This window comes from Triticum urartu, chromosome 2A, assembly GCF_056163025.1.
Source record: "Triticum urartu cultivar PI428250 chromosome 2A, HENAU_Tu73, whole genome shotgun sequence".
NCBI classification, from domain to species: domain Eukaryota; kingdom Viridiplantae; phylum Streptophyta; class Magnoliopsida; order Poales; family Poaceae; genus Triticum; species Triticum urartu.
In genome coordinates, this window is record NC_141874.1 from 412,828,672 (window position 1) to 412,846,269 (window position 17,598).

Here is a 17,598-nt window from a genome sequence, read left to right on the forward strand (position 1 = left end):
CACCACATGGCGTCACGCCACTGGTGCGGGGCGGCGGCGCGACTTCGTCCGGTCGGGGCGGACGTGTCCGGTGGCGGCACGAGGAGTTTTCTAGGGTTTCGGGGGAGGAAGAAGAAGAATTTCGGAGGGGTCTTTAAATAGGCATAGGAGGAGTTTGGAGAGTCCAAATGAGGTGCGGTTTTCGGCCACGCGATCGTGATCGAACGCTCTAGATGATGGAGAGGGTTTGGGGCCAAAATGGAGGGGTGTTGGGCTGCAACACACACGAGGCCTTTTCGGTCCCTCGGTTAATCGTTGGAGCATCAAACAAAGTCCAAATGGTACGAAACTTGACAGGCGGTCTACCGGTAGTAAACCAAGGCCGCTTGGCAAGTCTTGGTCCAATCCGGAAATGTTTAAACACCACACACGAAAGAAAGGTAGAAATGACCACCGGAGGAGAACGGAGCGCCGGAATGCAAAACGGACAACGGGGAAAATGCTTGGATGCATGAGATGAACACGTATGTAAATGCAATGCACATGATGACATGATATGAGATGCATGACAACGACAACAACACACGGAGACAAAGACCCAAACCCAAGGAAATAAAATAACTTAACGCCGGAAACGGCAAGAGTTGGATTACATATTAGGTAAATCATATTCGGGGTGTTACACAGTACCATTAAAGTTTTGCATGCTACATTTCCGATTCGACAATTCAATATCAACAAAAAATATCTCAGCAGAATAAGTTTCTAGGTTGCTTAAGGAGAATAGTTCCTAGGCAGACAATATTGGGGACTCAGATATTCAGAATTAAAATTCAAGCCGCTGCAACCAAAATTTTTGAATGTGTCAACATGATATTGTGTAGCGAAAATGCTGAATAAAACAGTAGTTTCCCTAAGTTACAGAGAAGAACTAAACAAATGAACGTAATTTAATTGTCAAGGCCCTATCAAAAACCAGCAAAGAGAAGACCCATTATCACAATGTCCTGTTTGGGATTCAATTATGAACAAATGAAAAGAATCTACTTCAATACATCTTGGGAACTTCCTTATAGGGGATCATCCTCAGAATGAATCATAATGTGCTGCAAAACAAGAAAAATGGTTGTGTATTTTCGCCTATAAAACTGGTGTCAATTTATGTAGCTTGATCTCACACAAAATGATAGACAAAAATCCATGCACTAAATGCTGGTGGTTATTGAGTTATCACAAAATGATATGCTTCTTTGACAACACCTACTGCCACATTTGAACACTTCTTGACAGTAGTAATAAAGAAAGAAACCAACAGAAGATATCTGTGGAAAATGACCTGAATGGAAAATTTAAATATAGATGAATCAAAGCTGCTACCTGCAAGTGTGTCATGCAAGTAGATATTGTTCCAACAGCTACTGTCTCATTTGAACAATTCTTGACAATAGTCTGATGAAAACAATATTATAAGTGAACACTTCTTGAAAATTATCTCATGTAGCTCTGTTTCTGTTTCCTGTGAGCATCAAGGCATACCTTTGTTTTGCATCAATGTCTGAACTTTGCCATGTTAATAAAACGAACAACTTTGCTCGAAAAATATAAGCCAATCCAAAATAGTGTCCTGCAGGTAGATAATACAATTGAGAATTAACCATCGTAAAGTAGCAATGACAGAAGAGGTGGACTTGAATTTCAATGACTTGGTCACACAGAGAGCAGGCAGCTTTAGGTCTGTCAGCAGTTGGCCGTCAGTTTTGGGAAAGAAGCCATATGAAAAAACTGTATTTCCCCTCAGTTCTGATGCGCCAGATTGAGTTCAGGTCTGGCCACTCGTTGGATCCAATGAAGCGGTAGAGTATGTTTTCGTCGCATTCCAATTAAAGTGATTTCATCTCATTTCTTTGTGGAGCAAAATTCGGTAGATGTACATTCATTAAATCGACTTCAAACTCCATGCGGTCTTTGATGTAAGAAGGTCACAAAGAAACACACTTTCATCTTAAAATTTGATGTGGTGAACAACCGATTCATTTATTACACCCAACACTTGCAAAATGCAACGACAACAGAATTATGTACTCCCAATGAGAGCAGAAATTGTTTGAGATTGTAGTACAATACTCCCTTTGTTGGAAAGAAAAATGTATAATAAGTGACCAAATGAAAGCACCATTTGTGAAAAGAGAACATATACAGTAGCACGTCGCAAAAATAGAATCTTTCTTATTCATTTGTTTGTTTGTTATTTTTGTACAGTAAAGTATTTTTGCTTTGGGGTAATTTCAAAATCACAACAATGCACTGCCGATTTTGAGTACAGTCGGATTGTATCAATGGTATGTCCTACATTCCACATATTATGAATATAAGTTGGTACTTAGTATTAAAATTTGAATGGATCACTAAAAAAAGGTTAATTATCGTAATGGATTGTAATACTAACGACGGTGTATGTGCATGTCAGCTACAAAAGGAAGCAACTAATGCATACCATATAGTCTAATATATAATAGTATAAACAGAAACTGGGATGGGGATGAGGATGGGACCCCTCACCTGTGCTTTCCTTCTGCACAACGTTGTTAATCGCTAGCATCCGTAGCTCCTCCTCGCCCCTTCAAGTGGCAGAGTCCCGGAGAGCGCACCGCCGGGTGCCGGTGCCTAGCGGAAGTAGGCGAGGGACGCAGCGCAGCACACAGTGGCAGCAAGCACATGAAACACACACACACACACACTACATCAGCAAGCAAGCATACATAACTATAGTACTGAAACTAAAATTTCCATAGTTCAGCAGGAGCTTAGAGAGGATGGATGGATTGCGTTGCCTATCAGAATGAAGACGTTTCCTCTCAGAGCATGTCAGAATATACAAAGTTAATACATAAATATGTCATAACATAACACTTTGTTTTCTACTCCGTCAGTTGACAAATATAAGATGTTTTGGATATTTCAGTATGAAGTACATGCATGCGGACTAAAATGAGTAAACAGACACACTAAAACATGTATATATGCATCTGATTCACAAAATAGCATGACGGTTGTAAATTGCTGGTCAACATACAGTTTCCTATAGCCTAATTCTGAACGCGAACCATATAGGAGTACAGTTCAGACACATTTACAGTTTAGAGGCAAATTAAACGGCAGAGGCACGCACCTCCATCGTCGACGGCGTCCACATCGACCCCTAGCTCCTCGACCAGGTACCTGCACACCCGTGGCCTTCCCTTCCCGGCAGCGAAGTGCAGCGCCACGAGACCTTGGTCCTTGGCCGCCTCCACCACCTCCCTGGGACGGCCCCTGCCCTGATCCAGATCTCTCACCAGCCCTGCGACGCGACGAATGGGAGAGTCAGTGCCTCCCAGATCCAAACAAAACCCACCCGAAATCGCCCACGTACTCTTGAAGAGGCGGAGGTCGCCGCGGCTCGCCGCGTGGAGGAGCGGAAGCAATCCGTCGGCGGGCGGAGGGGGCGGGCTAGGGTTTGGAGGGGCGGCGCGGCGCTTGGCTGAGGTGGCGGCGGGGTGACACCGCGCCATGGCGACCAGCGGTGGCGAGGTGGCGCCGTGGGATCCGTGGCGGCGGCGAAGGCGTCCCTGGCGATCCCAGATCGAGGCCGCTGGTGGGAGGAGACAGAACTTTTTTCCTTTGCGATTCTGAAAACCGGTGGACGAAGGTGTGGGAGCGGGATGTGACAAAACAAAACCGACGAAAAAAACCATTGAAGGTGGGACGAAAAAAAACCCGAAACGGAGACTACCAAACATTAGGAGTAGAGATTGGTTGGTTCGATTTTTTTTGCATGGAGGAAACTACCTGGGAGGTGGGAGGGAGTACGAAAATAAACCGTTCGGCTGAGCGGGAGGTGGGAGCAAGTACCAAAGAAGTACCAAAAAAAACCAGGTAAGGTGGGATGAAAATAAAACCTGAAACGCGACCTACCAACTGAGATATTAGGAGTAGAGATCTTTGGAAGGAGAAAATTAAATAGCCCAAGTTGTACAAAATTGGAAGCTTCCACTCGGCGTACGTGTTTGGTCATGCACACGCCACTACTGTAACATATGATGACCATTTGTTTGTGTCACGTACTTTATGGCCTTTGGTGTGATGCAGCGCGAGCATCATCGACATGTTTTGAGAGCCAGTCAAGTGACGTGACGTGATTAACTAGCTGCATTTTTTTCTTTCTTGGTCAGGACAGGTAGCGGCCGCCGCCGTCGACGGAAAGCTAGGGACAGTCACGTGTGAGTTGGTGATCCGTGCACGTCATGCATGCGTCATGCTGAAGTTCGTACAGAGTGGTAAACTACCACTAAGTATAGTATTTTGCACAATCCTCATCCTGCCAGCACCTCCATAAATGAATTAAGGCATTTCTAACCAATCCTTTATAACTGGTTAAAGGAGTGGAAATTTGGTTTTACTCCTTCAACAGGTACCTAGCTGATCCCCAATGGACGCTAATGGAGGATAAATTATCCTTAGCCGCGTCCTGCCTCCCTATATTTACTCCATCGCTCAGTTCTTGAGTAAAAAGTTCACTCTCCTTCGCTACACTCCCCCGCTCCACTCCTGCACCGCATCTTTACCGGCACCGCCCCTCCCACCCCATGTCGGCCACCGCCCGCCGCCACGGTCCTTGAGCACCTGGACTTGTGCCTTCTCGCCCGTCACCGGCGCACAACCGATAGATCTGCGGCTTTCGCGTCCGCCGCTGGGTTTGGCGAGTCCTGCCGCTAGCGACTGCGTCTTGCCATGGATTGTCCAGGTATCGAACCACACAGCCTCGGCAACGCTCTGCGCCGCATGCAGGTATTGATTCCGCCTCTAGCCGCTCAGATCTCTCCCTTCGGTGGATTGCCCTCAAAGACACTCCCGGCTGTCGCCCGGGCTCAGTGCTGGCCCAGCAGCTCGTCGGCTCATTATTGCTGGTCATAATGTGCGATTGCCCGCGGCAGGTGGTGCGCCTAGTTTCTACCACGCCGGAACATCCCGGATGGGTGTTCTGCAGGTGCAAAAGAGATGGCGTATGTGCATTTTTTCATTCGGTTGTTCACCGATTTGGTGCAATTTCAGTAGCTCATTGTTTGCTCTAATTTGTGTGTAGGATGGATGCAAGCTTTGTATTGGGAAAAATATTACATTGGTCTATTGATAGCATGGAAAATGATAGGTTCTCGTGCACTCGTTGCTAGAATCGAGGCTAGAGATGAGACTAGATGCAAAGTAACGTCCACTTCGGAATCGAAGAAGAAAGAAGTGTGCAAGCTCGAGAAGCCGCAGATTAACAATGAAGACATAGCGAAGATATTAACCCAACTAGTGGGAGTAGTTGTGGAAGTTGGATATCTTTTAAAATATCTAATTGTGGTTCTTGCTTTCTTTGGTCTTGCTCTCATAGCGAAGAATTGGTGAATTATGTACACCAATGTATCAAAATGTCGTTGAATGAACTAAAGAAGCAAATAAATGTGTTTCAGTGGCTGAAAATGAAATGGAAATGAAAAAAATTACACCGTTATATATAAGGGATCGGTTAGGTCCGGCAAAAACTTAGTGGAGTAAAAATACTCCACTAAGGTTTTACTCCACCGGATACTCTACTATTTCTAGGGGATTGGTTAGAAATGCCATTAGGTAATTGGTTTCAAGATTGATACCCTTAAATGACTCACAGAATGAGAGAGCAAGTATAAGGTCCCCCCCTGAAGCTGCTTCAAAACTTTGCATCATCACCTCTGGTGATAACTAATGACTACATAAGTTTATGGACATAAGGTAACTTCAACACGGTTTACTCCCAAATGTTTAGCCCAGATGATCCAGACACTTTTGGCCATCCAACAACTATCACCAAATCTGTCCGGACAAGTCTGAATGTTCGAAATCCCACAAACTGGAATCAAAACTCGAGAGGTTCGTCCGGATCTCCGCCACGTAGGCATTTGACACTCTCATCCCGCACAAAAACCCCATCTAGCGCCCTTTCTATCACTCCGTCCGTCCTCCATGCGCTATGTACCCACATCCTCAGAGACCGCCGCCGTCGCTATACCACCCAGGCCTTGTTAGACCTCCGTCGCTCCACCCAGGAGCCCGCCATGCTTTCCCTACACCACCCTTCCACCCTTGATTCAGTCGTCGGCTAGGAAACCTCCACCCCTGCAGATGCCATTTTTAAAGTTTTTGTTGTTTACTTTGAAGGAAGCACGATCGATTCAGATGAGAAGTATACAACTAATTCATGGATTCATCCTAGTTGGATGAAGAATATGAGGATGAAATGGTGGTGATGAAGATGACTCTTGAAGACGCTAAGCGTGCAGAGAAGCATGTTCTCAATCACTAGGGATCAATGAAGGGACACTACTTTGTCCCCGACGCGTTGTTCCAGTCCTATTTCCGCCATTGATTTTGGATGCGGTGAAATGTGTTCAGTCGCCTCTACACAGGTGTCTTGACCTATGATGACTACTTGAGGAAGGATGCCGTTGGAACCATTGGGTTCTTTGGTTACCAGAAAGTGCGCGGCTACTTTGATGATGCTTGTCTGCAACACTAGCACAGATTCATGAGAGGAGTAACTTTGGATGTCTGAAAGCATGTGCCATGGCCAAGGTGTTTGGACTGGAGTTCTTGAGAGAACCAATTGTCAAAGACATTACAAGGCTCATGCACATAGAGAAGCAAAAAGGTTGGCCAGAATGCTCGGATCCCTGGATTGCCTGCATCGAAAATCAAAGGACAGTCCGTATGCTCAACAAGGGCAACTAAAACATGTGTCCGAATAAGTTAAATTTTAGGTTGAACTATTTTATTTCAAAACTTTATGTTTGGATTATAATATCTATATTTGAATTATTGTTTCCTTGGAATATTTACACAACATAATTATTAGTGAATTTTGCTATATTTTATTATTATTTGGAGTGCTCCGGATATAGAAAGAAACTAGAAGGATTGGGCGCACTTCGCTGCATTGTTGGTGTTGTTGGGATTTTATTAATAAAAATTTCATTTGGCGTGCGGGGGAGATGATAACTTGTGTTTTCTTTTTTTATAATGCGGTAATTTGATGGTATCTTTCTAACGGTATAATTATGTGTTATGTGCAAATTAATCCACACGTATCCAAGGAAGTTTCTTGCAGTGGTGGTCACATGTATTGTATTGGTGTTGCAGTATTGCATGTTTGCATTTATTTTTCGTTAGTTGATGAGAGAGTGTGTGGCTGATGTATTTTTATAAGTTGAATGTTGCAGATTCATTTGAGAAATCATTGACCAGTCAAAATCATGACCCAAATTCGAAATTGTACACCTCGCTTGAATGAGGTAGTTCATTGAGAAATTGTTGACCAAGTCAAAAGTTGGGAACTCGATCCAAAATCATATTGTTGCTACAGTGTTGCATGCTAGCATTTTTATTTTTTGTCGGGTAATAAGAGCGTGAGCGAGACTGGAATGTTTTTATAAGCTAGTTGCTGCTGATTGATTTGAGAAATCTTGACCAGTAAAAGTCATGAACAAAATTTAAAATTAAACACCTCACTTGAATGAGAGAGTTCCTTTAAAAGTCGTTGACCAAGGGGATACTTGTGTGAGATCTCACAATAGGTGTGATCCATGAGATCAATTTTTATTTTGAAAAATTACATGTTCAAACATTCTCAATTTTTTTAGACTCACATCAATGTTTGATGTACAAGCTGAAAAAATTTCAGCTCCTAATTCAACTTATATTAACATAAACAAAAAAGACAAAATTGAATGTGAATAGTGTCAAAATACTATTCACCAAAAGTTGTCACGATTCACATTCGAATTTGTATTTTTTGAATCTCTAAATGTGCATCAAGTTTTGAGCTGATTTTTGTGGAGTCATGGACATACCTCACATGGATGTTGTTAAATAATTCAGTTTTTTAAATGTCTAAATATGAAAAAAATCTGTGTTGATATCTCGTACAAGTTTCCCCCATTAGAGCACATCTAGATATGCCAAAATCCAATCCAAATCCAACATACTTTTTTTTAATGTTGGCAAAGCTTGCCAAATTCATTGATCAGAAGGGGAGTAACAAGAATACCACCAAAGGAGGAAAGCACAACAAAAGGGCTGGTGCTGAAAGAAAAGAAAAAAATGGAAACTCGCCGGCACCAACACAAACCCAAGATCCACCAACAACCGTGCACACCATTGGAATCCATCGTCGAGGCCTTCAAGATGACGCCTCCAAGAAGGAAGTGGTGTCGAGAACACCACCGTTGTAACACCCCGTATGTAACATGCCATATTTGTATTCCAACTCTTGCCATTTCCGGCACTAAGTTATGTTATTTCCTCGTTGTCGGGTTTTTGTCTTCGTGTTGTTTTGTCTTTGTCATGCATCTCATATCATGTCATCATGTGCATTGCATTTGCATACGTGTTCGTCTCATGCATCCGAGTATTTTCCCCGTTGTCCGTTTTGCATTCCGGCGCTCCTATGTCCTCCGGTGTCCCTTTCTATCTCTTTTTGTGTGCGGGTATTAAACGTTCTCGGATTGGACCGAGACTTGCCATGCGGTCTTGGTTTACTACCGGTAGACCGCTTGGCAAGTTTCGTGCCATTTGGACTTCGTTTGATACTCCATCGGTTAACCGAGGGACCGAGAAGGCCTCGTGTGTGTTGCAGCCCAACACCCCTCCAAAGTGGCCCAAAACCCATCTAAACCCTCTGCATCATCTAGGTCGTTCGATCAGATCGTGTGGCCGCAAACCGTGCTCAATTTGGACTCTCCTAGCTCCCTCTACCTATAAATATAGCCTCCTCCCCGAAATTTCGGGTCATTTCCAACCCTAAACCTAGTCCTCTTCCCCTCCGCGCGGCCGGACACGTCCGACCGCCGCCGGACACATCGCCGCCGCCAATCGGGATCCGCCACCTGTCGCCACCGCCTCCGCCGACCGCGCGGCCCGCCGGAGCCCAAACCGGGCCCCCGAGCCCGTTCGGCGCGCCCCGTGGCGCCTGGGAGCCGCGCCGCCCCGTCTCCTTCCCGCGCCGACGAGCCACCGCCCGACGCCGCCGCGCGCCATCACCGGCGACCGTACCGCCGCGCCGCCCTCCGCCTTAACCGCCGCAACCGGCCCGCGCCACGCCGCCCCACCTCGCCGTCCGGCCCGCGCCTCGCCGCCCCGGAGAGCTCCGGCGTGAACTCCGGCCGCCTCGACCTCGAACTCCGGTGAACAGTGAACTCTGGCGATCTCCTCGGTTCGCGTGCTGGATCTGGATCTGGATCTGAGGGTTGACCTAATTTTGCCCTAACCCTAATTATTTTTTTGCATATTTCGTCGCATCATATCTCCGCAACCGTGGCTCCGTTTTGGGCGTGTAGCATATCGAAATGTCCGTCTCGACGAGTACTTCATTTCATCTCATTGCATCATGTTCATTTGAGCTCATCTTGATGCCCTAAATGTTGTTGGAAGAATGCTAGTTTCTGTTAGTTTCAGATTCATATCGGTAAATGCACTTTTGTCATTTTTGCCATGATTGTTGTGTGCCTCCTATGATCTTGAGCTCTACATGAGTTTTGAAGTATGCCATGCCATCTTTACAGGGGTGTATGCCATGTATTTTTGTGATCTCTGTGGTGACTAGCACAAGCATGCAAAGTAGCCCTCTTAATGTTGCTGATTTCAGGGAGTTAGAAATATTCTAAGTCTTTGTCCTGTCAATATTTTTATGCCATGTTTTCATGTTGCTACCGAGTGATCCATGCCTCTTTTGAGCATGATCAGTAAGGATGTTTTGTAGATCTTGTGGTGCTCTATCCATCCATGTCTTTGTTTGCATTTATGGAGCACCCTAGATTGACTTAATCGAGCTCTACTTTTGCTATAAAATGTTCCTGGCAGAATGTTTACGTGTTAAGCATTTTTGCCGAGGTTGTTGTAGTTGATCCTTGCATGCTATGTTGTTGTTCTTGCCATGTTTAGCTTCTGTGCCATGTCTACTTGCTGGGTATATGCTTAGTTCGTCATGCAATGCCTTGTAGTGAGTGCATCGAGCTCGTAAACATGCCTACTTGATATCTGTTTTGCCATGTTCCAGTTTTCTACTAAGTCTGAATCTGTTTACGATAATTGCTATGTTCACATGGATGCCATTGTATTTTATGATCCCTTTTGGCTTATGGTCAGTAAGGGACTTTTGTTGTATGCTTTGAGTAGCTTCATGCCATGCCTTGCTTTGCCATGATATATTCCTGTAGCATGTTGTTTCATTGCTCTGAACATTGCTTCCTGATGTTAATTTCCTGACTTGTTATTTTCACAAAGTCTGTAACCTGATATCTTTTGCACTTTTTCCATGCTTGTTTGAACCTGTTATTGAGTGAATTAGCCGTAGCTCAGTGTTCATCTTTTGTCAAGCATCTTCAGTGGATCCCTTCCATGTATTTTGTTGCCATGTTGGAGTGCTTTAGCATGTTGTTCTTGTTGCATTTAGACGGTCTCGTGCTGTTAATCGTAGACCGGTGCCATATTTGTTTTGCTTGTCATTTGCAAACCGTGCATCCGATTCCGGTGATCTTTATATCTATTTCGACCGAAATCAACTTCTCTTTCCAGTGGCACTCTTGGATTTCCAAGTTGAGGAGGTTCATTCATTCCTTTCCAAATCATGCATATGCATCACATACCGTCCCGCATATCATGACATGTTTTGCATCATGTTGCTTGTGCATTGCACGTGGTCGATTGTGTCTCCCTTTGCTTGTGTTCTTGTTTTGGGTAGAGCCAGGAGACGAGTACATGATCGAGGAGCCCGTTGAGTAAGTTTACGAGGATCAAGCTAACGTCAACTCGGAGAACTTTGCATGCAAGATGACCATACCCCCGAAATCACTTCTATCTTTGCTTGCTAGATGCTCGCTCTTTTGCTATGCCTATGCTACGATACCTACCACTTGCTTATCATGCCTCCCATATTGCCATGTCAAACCTCTAACCCACCTTGTCCTAGCAAACCGTTTTTTGGCTATGTTACCGCTTTGCTCAGTCCCTCTTATAGCGTTGCTAGTTGCAGATGAAGATTGGAGTTTGTTCCATGTTGGAACATGTTTATTGTTGGGATATCATTATTATATCTTGTCTATTTTAATGCACCTATATACTTGGTAAAGGGTGGAAGGCTCGGCCTTATGCCCGGTGTTTTGTTCCACTCTTGCCGCCCTAGTTTCCGTCATACCGGTGTTATGTTCCTTGATTTTGTGTTCCTTACACGGTTGGGTTATAATGGGAACCCCTTGACAGTTCGCCTTGAATAAAACTCCTTCAGCAATGCCCAACCTTGGTTTTACCATTTGCCACCTAGCCTTTTTCCCTTGGGTTTCGTGGACTCAAGGGTCATCTTTATTTTATCCCCCCCGGGCTAGTGCTTCTCTAAGTGTTGGTCCAACCTGAGCGATGTCCGGGGCTACCAGGGGCAACTCTGGGCTGGCCTACCCGACGTCTGGCTTATCTGAGTGTGCCCTGAGAACGAGATATGTGCAGCTTCTATCGGGATTTGTCGGCACATTCGGGTGGCTTTGCTGGTTTAGTTTTACCATTGTCGAGATGTCTTGTAACCGGGATTCAGAGTCTGATCGGATTGTCTTGGGAGAAGGAATATCCTTCGTTGACCGTGAGAGCTTGTGATGGGCTAAGTTGGGACACCCCTGCAGGGATTTGAACTTTCAAAAGCCGTGCCCGCGGTTATGGGCAGATGGGAATATGTTAATGTACGGTTGTAGATAACCTAAAGCTTAACTTACTTAAAATGAATCAACAGAGTGTGTGGCCATGATGGTCTCTTTTCGACGGAGTCCGGGAAGAGAACACGGTCTGGTGTTATGCTTGAGCGTAGGTTGTTCTAGGATCACTTCTTGATCATAGTTTGCGTATGTTCGCCACCATATATGCTAGTCGCTTGCTGCAGCTCCACATCATACCTTTTACCCTTCCTATAAGCTTAAATAGTCTTGATCGTGAGGGTGTGAGATTGCTGAGTCCCCGTTACTCACAGATTACTTCAATACCAGATGCAGGGACCGATGATACCGCTCCAGGTGATTCAAATGAGTTCAAGTGGGAGTTCGATGAGAACTCAGGACGATACTACGTTTCCTTTCCAGACGATCAGTAGTGGTGCCCAGTTGGGGCGATCGGGGACTTTGTCGCATTTGGGGTTGTTCTTTATTTCGGTTCCGTAGTCGGACATTGAGTGTATCTGGATGAATGTAATGATATTTATGTTATTGTGTGACGTGGCGAGTGTAATCCAACTATGTATCTCTTTTCCTTATTATTACATGGGTTGTTGTGAAGATTATCTCACTTGCGACATTGCTTACAATGCGGTTATGCCTCTAAGTCGTGCTCCGACACGTGGGAGATATAGCCGCATCGTGGGCGTTACAACCGTCATCCGATCTGGCTCCGCCAGATCTTTGGGTTTCACCCAGAGACCTCAGCCATGAGGCAGGAAGAGCAATGAGCTCCACGACGGCACCTCCAAGGAAGAAGACGACATCCATAGATGCCGTTACTGTCGGCACCGACGAGGTCAATGCAAGATTTTATTTCGGAGCCAAGCCTTCTGCCAACCATCCAGAATCCGAGACCAACCCAGCACCACCGGGCAGAACAAGGCCAAGCACACACTACCAGACACAGGATAGTCACCGCCGCACTCAGAACCTAGGCGAGCACACGCCAACCTGACCGGTACGCACCATCGCTCGCAGGACCTGGGCGAACCAAATCGACTCCGGCCATCCTCCGGCTCCGTGCGCAAATCTGGGCGAGAATTCGCACCGCAGCGCACATGAAAGACCAAAGTAGAACCAAGCCAAAACTTAACGTGCTCACGCCGCCGCGTGCAAGGACCGGGCCTCCGTGCTGGATCTGGTCTACCCGAGCTTCCTCTAGTACCAATAGGCTGGAAGGCGCCCCTGCTCCAGGAGCTGGACGTGCACACGCTTGCAAGGGGGAACCCACTAGCATCCACCGGACCACCGCTCCCACCTCCCCTATCCAGGCGCCACCGGCCATCGAGATCTGGGCGCAGGACCACCCAAACTCAGATCGGGCTTGGATCCCCTCATCGCCGTGATGCCCACCCTCCTCGCGCACCGGCGCCGCCACCTAGCAAATCCGCGTTGGGGGCGCCGACCGTGCTCATCCGCGCCCACGCCAGATCCGCGTCACCCTGCTGCGCTCCCCCTTCCACCTCGCGCGCCGGCGGCCACATCAGATCCTCGCCACCCCGCTGCTCTCCCCCTCCACCTCGCGCGCCAACGGCCGCACCAGATCCGCGCCACCCTGCAGTGCTCTCCCCGCCACCTTGCACGCTGGCGGCCGCGCCAGAACTGTGCCGCCCGTGCCAAGGTGCAGCAAGGACGCGCCCTCCCTATGCCCACGACGATGACCGCGTCGCCCACTAGCCGCCAGGAACCCGACGACGCCTCATCAAGATCCACATCCCCGTGGCCGAGCCGCCCCCGCGCAGCTCGTGCTCCTCACGGTATGGAGAAGTCCCCGCCACCGCTCGGGCTTTGCCCAGCGGCGCACTCCGGCGGCGGCGAGGGAGGTAGGGCGAGGTGGGTAGTTGACTGGCGACGGCGATTTAGGGTTCTCCCGGGCCGCTGCAGGGAGCAACACGGGAGCGAGTCTAGCGTTTTTTAATCCAACATACTCAATAGATTGGAGGTGGACATTTCATGCTGGTGACTGAATGACCGGTGCCCCGTCAACTGCCACGGACACATCCGTATATATCCGCACACATTTGATGCTATCCTATTGGTGAATCAAGCTGGAATTGCTGTTATCCCATCCATGGATCGCCCCCTCTAGGAAATTGGGTATCCCACAAATACCAGCACAGAGGGGGCGTATAGTGAAGAACTGATCTGGGTAAAAAACTCGATCGCTCACTTTCTGGTCGCTCCTGCGAGCGGCCGGGAGTGAACCCTAGCCGCCAGTCAAAGCCTATGCGGCTCGGCGGCAGCGGGGCCCTTTCCCCCTTCTACTCGGGACGGTACGGCACGGGCCGTCCTCTTCGACTGGAGCTCGGCCAGCCGCGACGGTAGCTCGAGGCGGTACGGCGAGGTAGCGTAGGGCAGATCGGGCGTGCATCGGTGCCGGCTGACATGGTTCTATGTGTGGCGGCGCATCACACACGTTGGCGTGGGCACACAAAGAGGATGGCACGGATCTGCGCGGGCCACGGAGAGGAGTGTGGTAGGGTTGCATGGGCACCGCGTCGAGGTCGTGTCGCCGTGGGTGGCAGCTCGGGCGCCCATTTTTGTGGACCGTTGCTCTGCTGCGGTGCTGCTTGGGTGCTCTACTGCGCGACCTCGGGTGCTAAGATACTTTGCTCCGCGGCGTGAGGGGCTCTGGCGGAGCTCGGGCGAGGTGCTGGTGCACGGGAAGGTGCTGCACAAGGGGTTCGGCGGTGCGGATCTGCCGCCGGGAGGTTGCGTGACGGCGCAGTTAGGGGCTGCTGCTCGGGCGGCATGGCGGAGCGACTTCGCTGTGAGGATGCAGGAGCGCCGATGGCCGCTGGATCTTCTCCATTCTCTGGCAGGCTTGTGTGGTGTGCGTGCGCCTGGGGGCTTGGTCGTGGCTGCGAACCGAGGTGGTTCATGGCCTCAGGTAACATTTCTCCGGTCCCTGTCGACGTGGTGCTCGACATGGATTGGCGGTGCGTGTTGCGTCCGGTGATCTGGCTTTCGGTTGGCGGTCGGTGGATCCAACGTCTGGTGCTGGTCGGTAGCCCCCGCAAGGTGCGGTTGGCTACTTCGGCGATGGGCTTCTTCGTCTGCGAGCTGGCTCGATGGCGGTGCTAGGTGGACATCGTCGCTAGATGATGTGCGGGTGAGGTGGTGTTAGGTGCTTGGCTAAAAAACCTGCCTCGGTCATGGTCGTGACTCACGATGGCGGCGGCCGTGGCCGTCACTTACCTTCTTGGAGGCATCGCCGTTTTGCTGCCTCACCCCTTCCGCACAAATCGCTGCAGCTCTGATCTTGTTTGATCGGACGATGATGACGCCTTGGTGTTGTATTCCCCCGGTATTGGCGAGCGGACCGCTGGAAGACGGTGGTGTTGGTGTCGAGACTTCTGTGGCAATGATGATGAGGGGAGCAATGTCGTAGACGTGTCTATGGTTGAGGTAGTCGACTCTTCTTCGACGTGTTCGCAGGATTGCCTCGGCTGGTTTATTGTTGCGATGTCGAAAAGCTGAAGTGGCGGGGTCCCTGTGGCGTACGACGGGCAACAGGTGGTTTGTTCGATGATCTTTCGCGGCGCCAGCCGTGCCTCGTTCTCCTTTGTGATTCTCCGTCAGAGTCGGAGCTGCGCTAGGTGGCTGAGTTCTGACGCGGATCTTCATACATCTCCACATGGCCTCTACAGTGTGGGTTGGGTGGACGATTGCCTACGGCGAAGTCGGAGTCGTTTGCTCAGAGTTTAGGGATGGCGATGATTCCTCTAGGGAAGAAGTGGTGACGCTGACATATGTGTGTTGTCTCGGCGAGGCTCTCGTTGGAGTGGTCTGTGCGGGATAACTTAAGTGTGCCGCTCAGCGGTTGTGATGATTTTTATCCGTCTCTTCATAATTAACCGGGCAATCTGATTTTCGCTCGGGTTTTTTAATTAACTGAGTAACTATTTTCTTCTTAATAAATGCATGAATCCTATCATTTCAGAAAAAAAAAATAGAGGGGGGCGTCAGTAGCGACGCCATCAACACGCACTCAACTCAACCAGCAGATGCCGCCCAGCGTAGCGTCCAGGTTCTTTCTTCAACGACCACACCGACGATTCTTAATCAGCAGCCTTCCATTAGTGGTTTGATTGATAACGAAGAATTTTATTCTAGTATTAGCAGTCGTATCTGGATAAGACAGTACTGTACATAGCAGCCTCACTTTACAGAAACTAAGATTAAGTTTCTTCTCGGCTTCTCTATAAGTACCGGAGCCTCTCTATATTCTTCCTTCACCACCCATACTGAGACACCAAACCCACAAGAAGAAGCAGAGCAATTTGCAAAACAAACCAAGGAGGCGATCGAACTCTGCTGCTAGCGGCAATGGCCACTAAGATCTACATCGTGTAATGCTCCGCCTCTGCTCTGCTCACCCCTTTTCCGGCCAGCGAGCTGAATGATTTGATCGCTCAATTTCTTTTCTGGCTGCATCAATTTTCAGGTACTACTCAACCTGGGGACACATTGCGACGCTGGCGGAAGAGATGAAGAAGGGCGCCGAGTCCGTCCCCGGCGTCGAGGTCACCGTCTGGCGGGTGCCCGAGACGCTGCCAGAGGACGTGCTGGGGAAGATGCACGCAGCGCCTGGGCGTGAGGATCATCCCGTCATCACGGCGAGGCAGCTGGCCGAGGCCGACGGCATCCTGTTCGGCTTCCCGACACGGTTCGGCATGATGGCGGCGCAGATGAAGGCCTTCTTTGACTCCACCGGCGGCCTCTGGCAGGCGCAGTCCCTCGCCGGCAAGCCCGCGGGCGTCTTCTTCGCCACAGGCACCCAGGGCGGCGGACAGGAGACCACAGCTCTCACGGCCGTGACGCAGCTGACGCACCACGGCATGCTGTTCGTGCCCGTCGGATACACGCACGGCGCGGGCATGTTCCGCATGGACGAGGTCAAGGGCGGCAGCCCGTACGGAGCTGGCACCTTCGCCGGCGCCGATGGCAGCAGGGTACCCAGCGACGCCGAGCTCGCCTTGGCGGTGCACCAGGGGAAGTACTTCTCTGGCGTCACCAAGAAGCTCAAGGCCGTCTGAAGTCTGATCGCTAGCCTCACGATAATGCATGCGATCTTGAGTGCAAGATGATTTTACACAATCGTGAAACAATTTAAGTTGTAATGATTTAATTTCTTGTTTGGAAATAATAACGTGAGAATTTATTCTGTGTGCAACCACTCTAGCTGAGCAATGCTACACATACGTAAATTCTACATCTACGAAACCTTCTACATAAGCTTACTTAATCTTCCATAAAATTCTCTTCTCCCCCTGATTTTAACCAAGGTGGGCCCCAGCTGCTAATCTTAGCCCAATTAACAAACTCCACATCAGTTTTTACGTAGAATCTAAACGTAACATTACGTATGTGTAACATTGCTCACTCTAGCGTATCATAAAAAAAGGGTTTTGCTACACCTACAAAAGACTACGTGATTTGGGGTGTAAGTAAGAGGTGTCTTAATTGCTAAAATTCAGGGGTTGGTTAATTAGGAGAGAAGGGATTTTTGTAAGCTACGTATACACATAAAAAAGCATGGGCTGTGCTAGGCGTCAGGTCAACTGATCTCGCGCGATCGGCCACCTCTCCGGCCGCTCTATCTAAGGAGCGCACGCCGCTCGGTCGATGGATGACTAAGTTGTCCATGACTTCTCACCCGCAACCTCGTCTCGCATAGCATGGTGGGAAAAAAATCATCCATTACTTGTGCAGCACCGACGAGTCCTCTAGCAGCACCCCCTAGCCGTCATGCCACACAGTAGCCATCACCGCTTCCTCCTTCCCTGGCGAGCCCCACTCGCAGCACCGT

At 48.7% G+C, this 17,598-nt stretch overlaps 2 protein-coding genes across 2 annotated transcripts; one reads left to right on the plus strand and one right to left on the minus strand.

Annotated features, from left to right (window-relative positions):
* Nucleotides 1–798: 798 nt before the first annotated feature.
* LOC147985300 (uncharacterized) lies at nucleotides 799–3,639 on the minus strand. The gene is made up of 6 exons (XM_087539867.1): nucleotides 3,392–3,639; nucleotides 3,149–3,319; nucleotides 2,539–2,643; nucleotides 1,516–1,603; nucleotides 1,357–1,428; nucleotides 799–1,085 (listed from the first exon to the last, which is right to left on the minus strand). Exons 1-3 carry the CDS (start codon nucleotides 3,528–3,530, stop codon nucleotides 2,600–2,602), a joined length of 354 nt encoding a protein of 117 aa, XP_087395993.1. The 5' UTR covers nucleotides 3,531–3,639; the 3' UTR covers nucleotides 799–1,085; nucleotides 1,357–1,428; nucleotides 1,516–1,603; nucleotides 2,539–2,599.
* Nucleotides 3,640–15,986: 12,347 nt separating this feature from the next.
* LOC125541582 (quinone-oxidoreductase QR2) lies at nucleotides 15,987–16,965 on the plus strand. Its single transcript, XM_048704953.2, has 2 exons — nucleotides 15,987–16,138; nucleotides 16,234–16,965. The coding sequence occupies exons 1-2, from the start codon at nucleotides 16,116–16,118 to the stop codon at nucleotides 16,823–16,825; spliced, it is 615 nt and encodes a 204-aa protein (XP_048560910.2). The 5' UTR covers nucleotides 15,987–16,115; the 3' UTR covers nucleotides 16,826–16,965.
* Nucleotides 16,966–17,598: the final 633 nt, after the last annotated feature.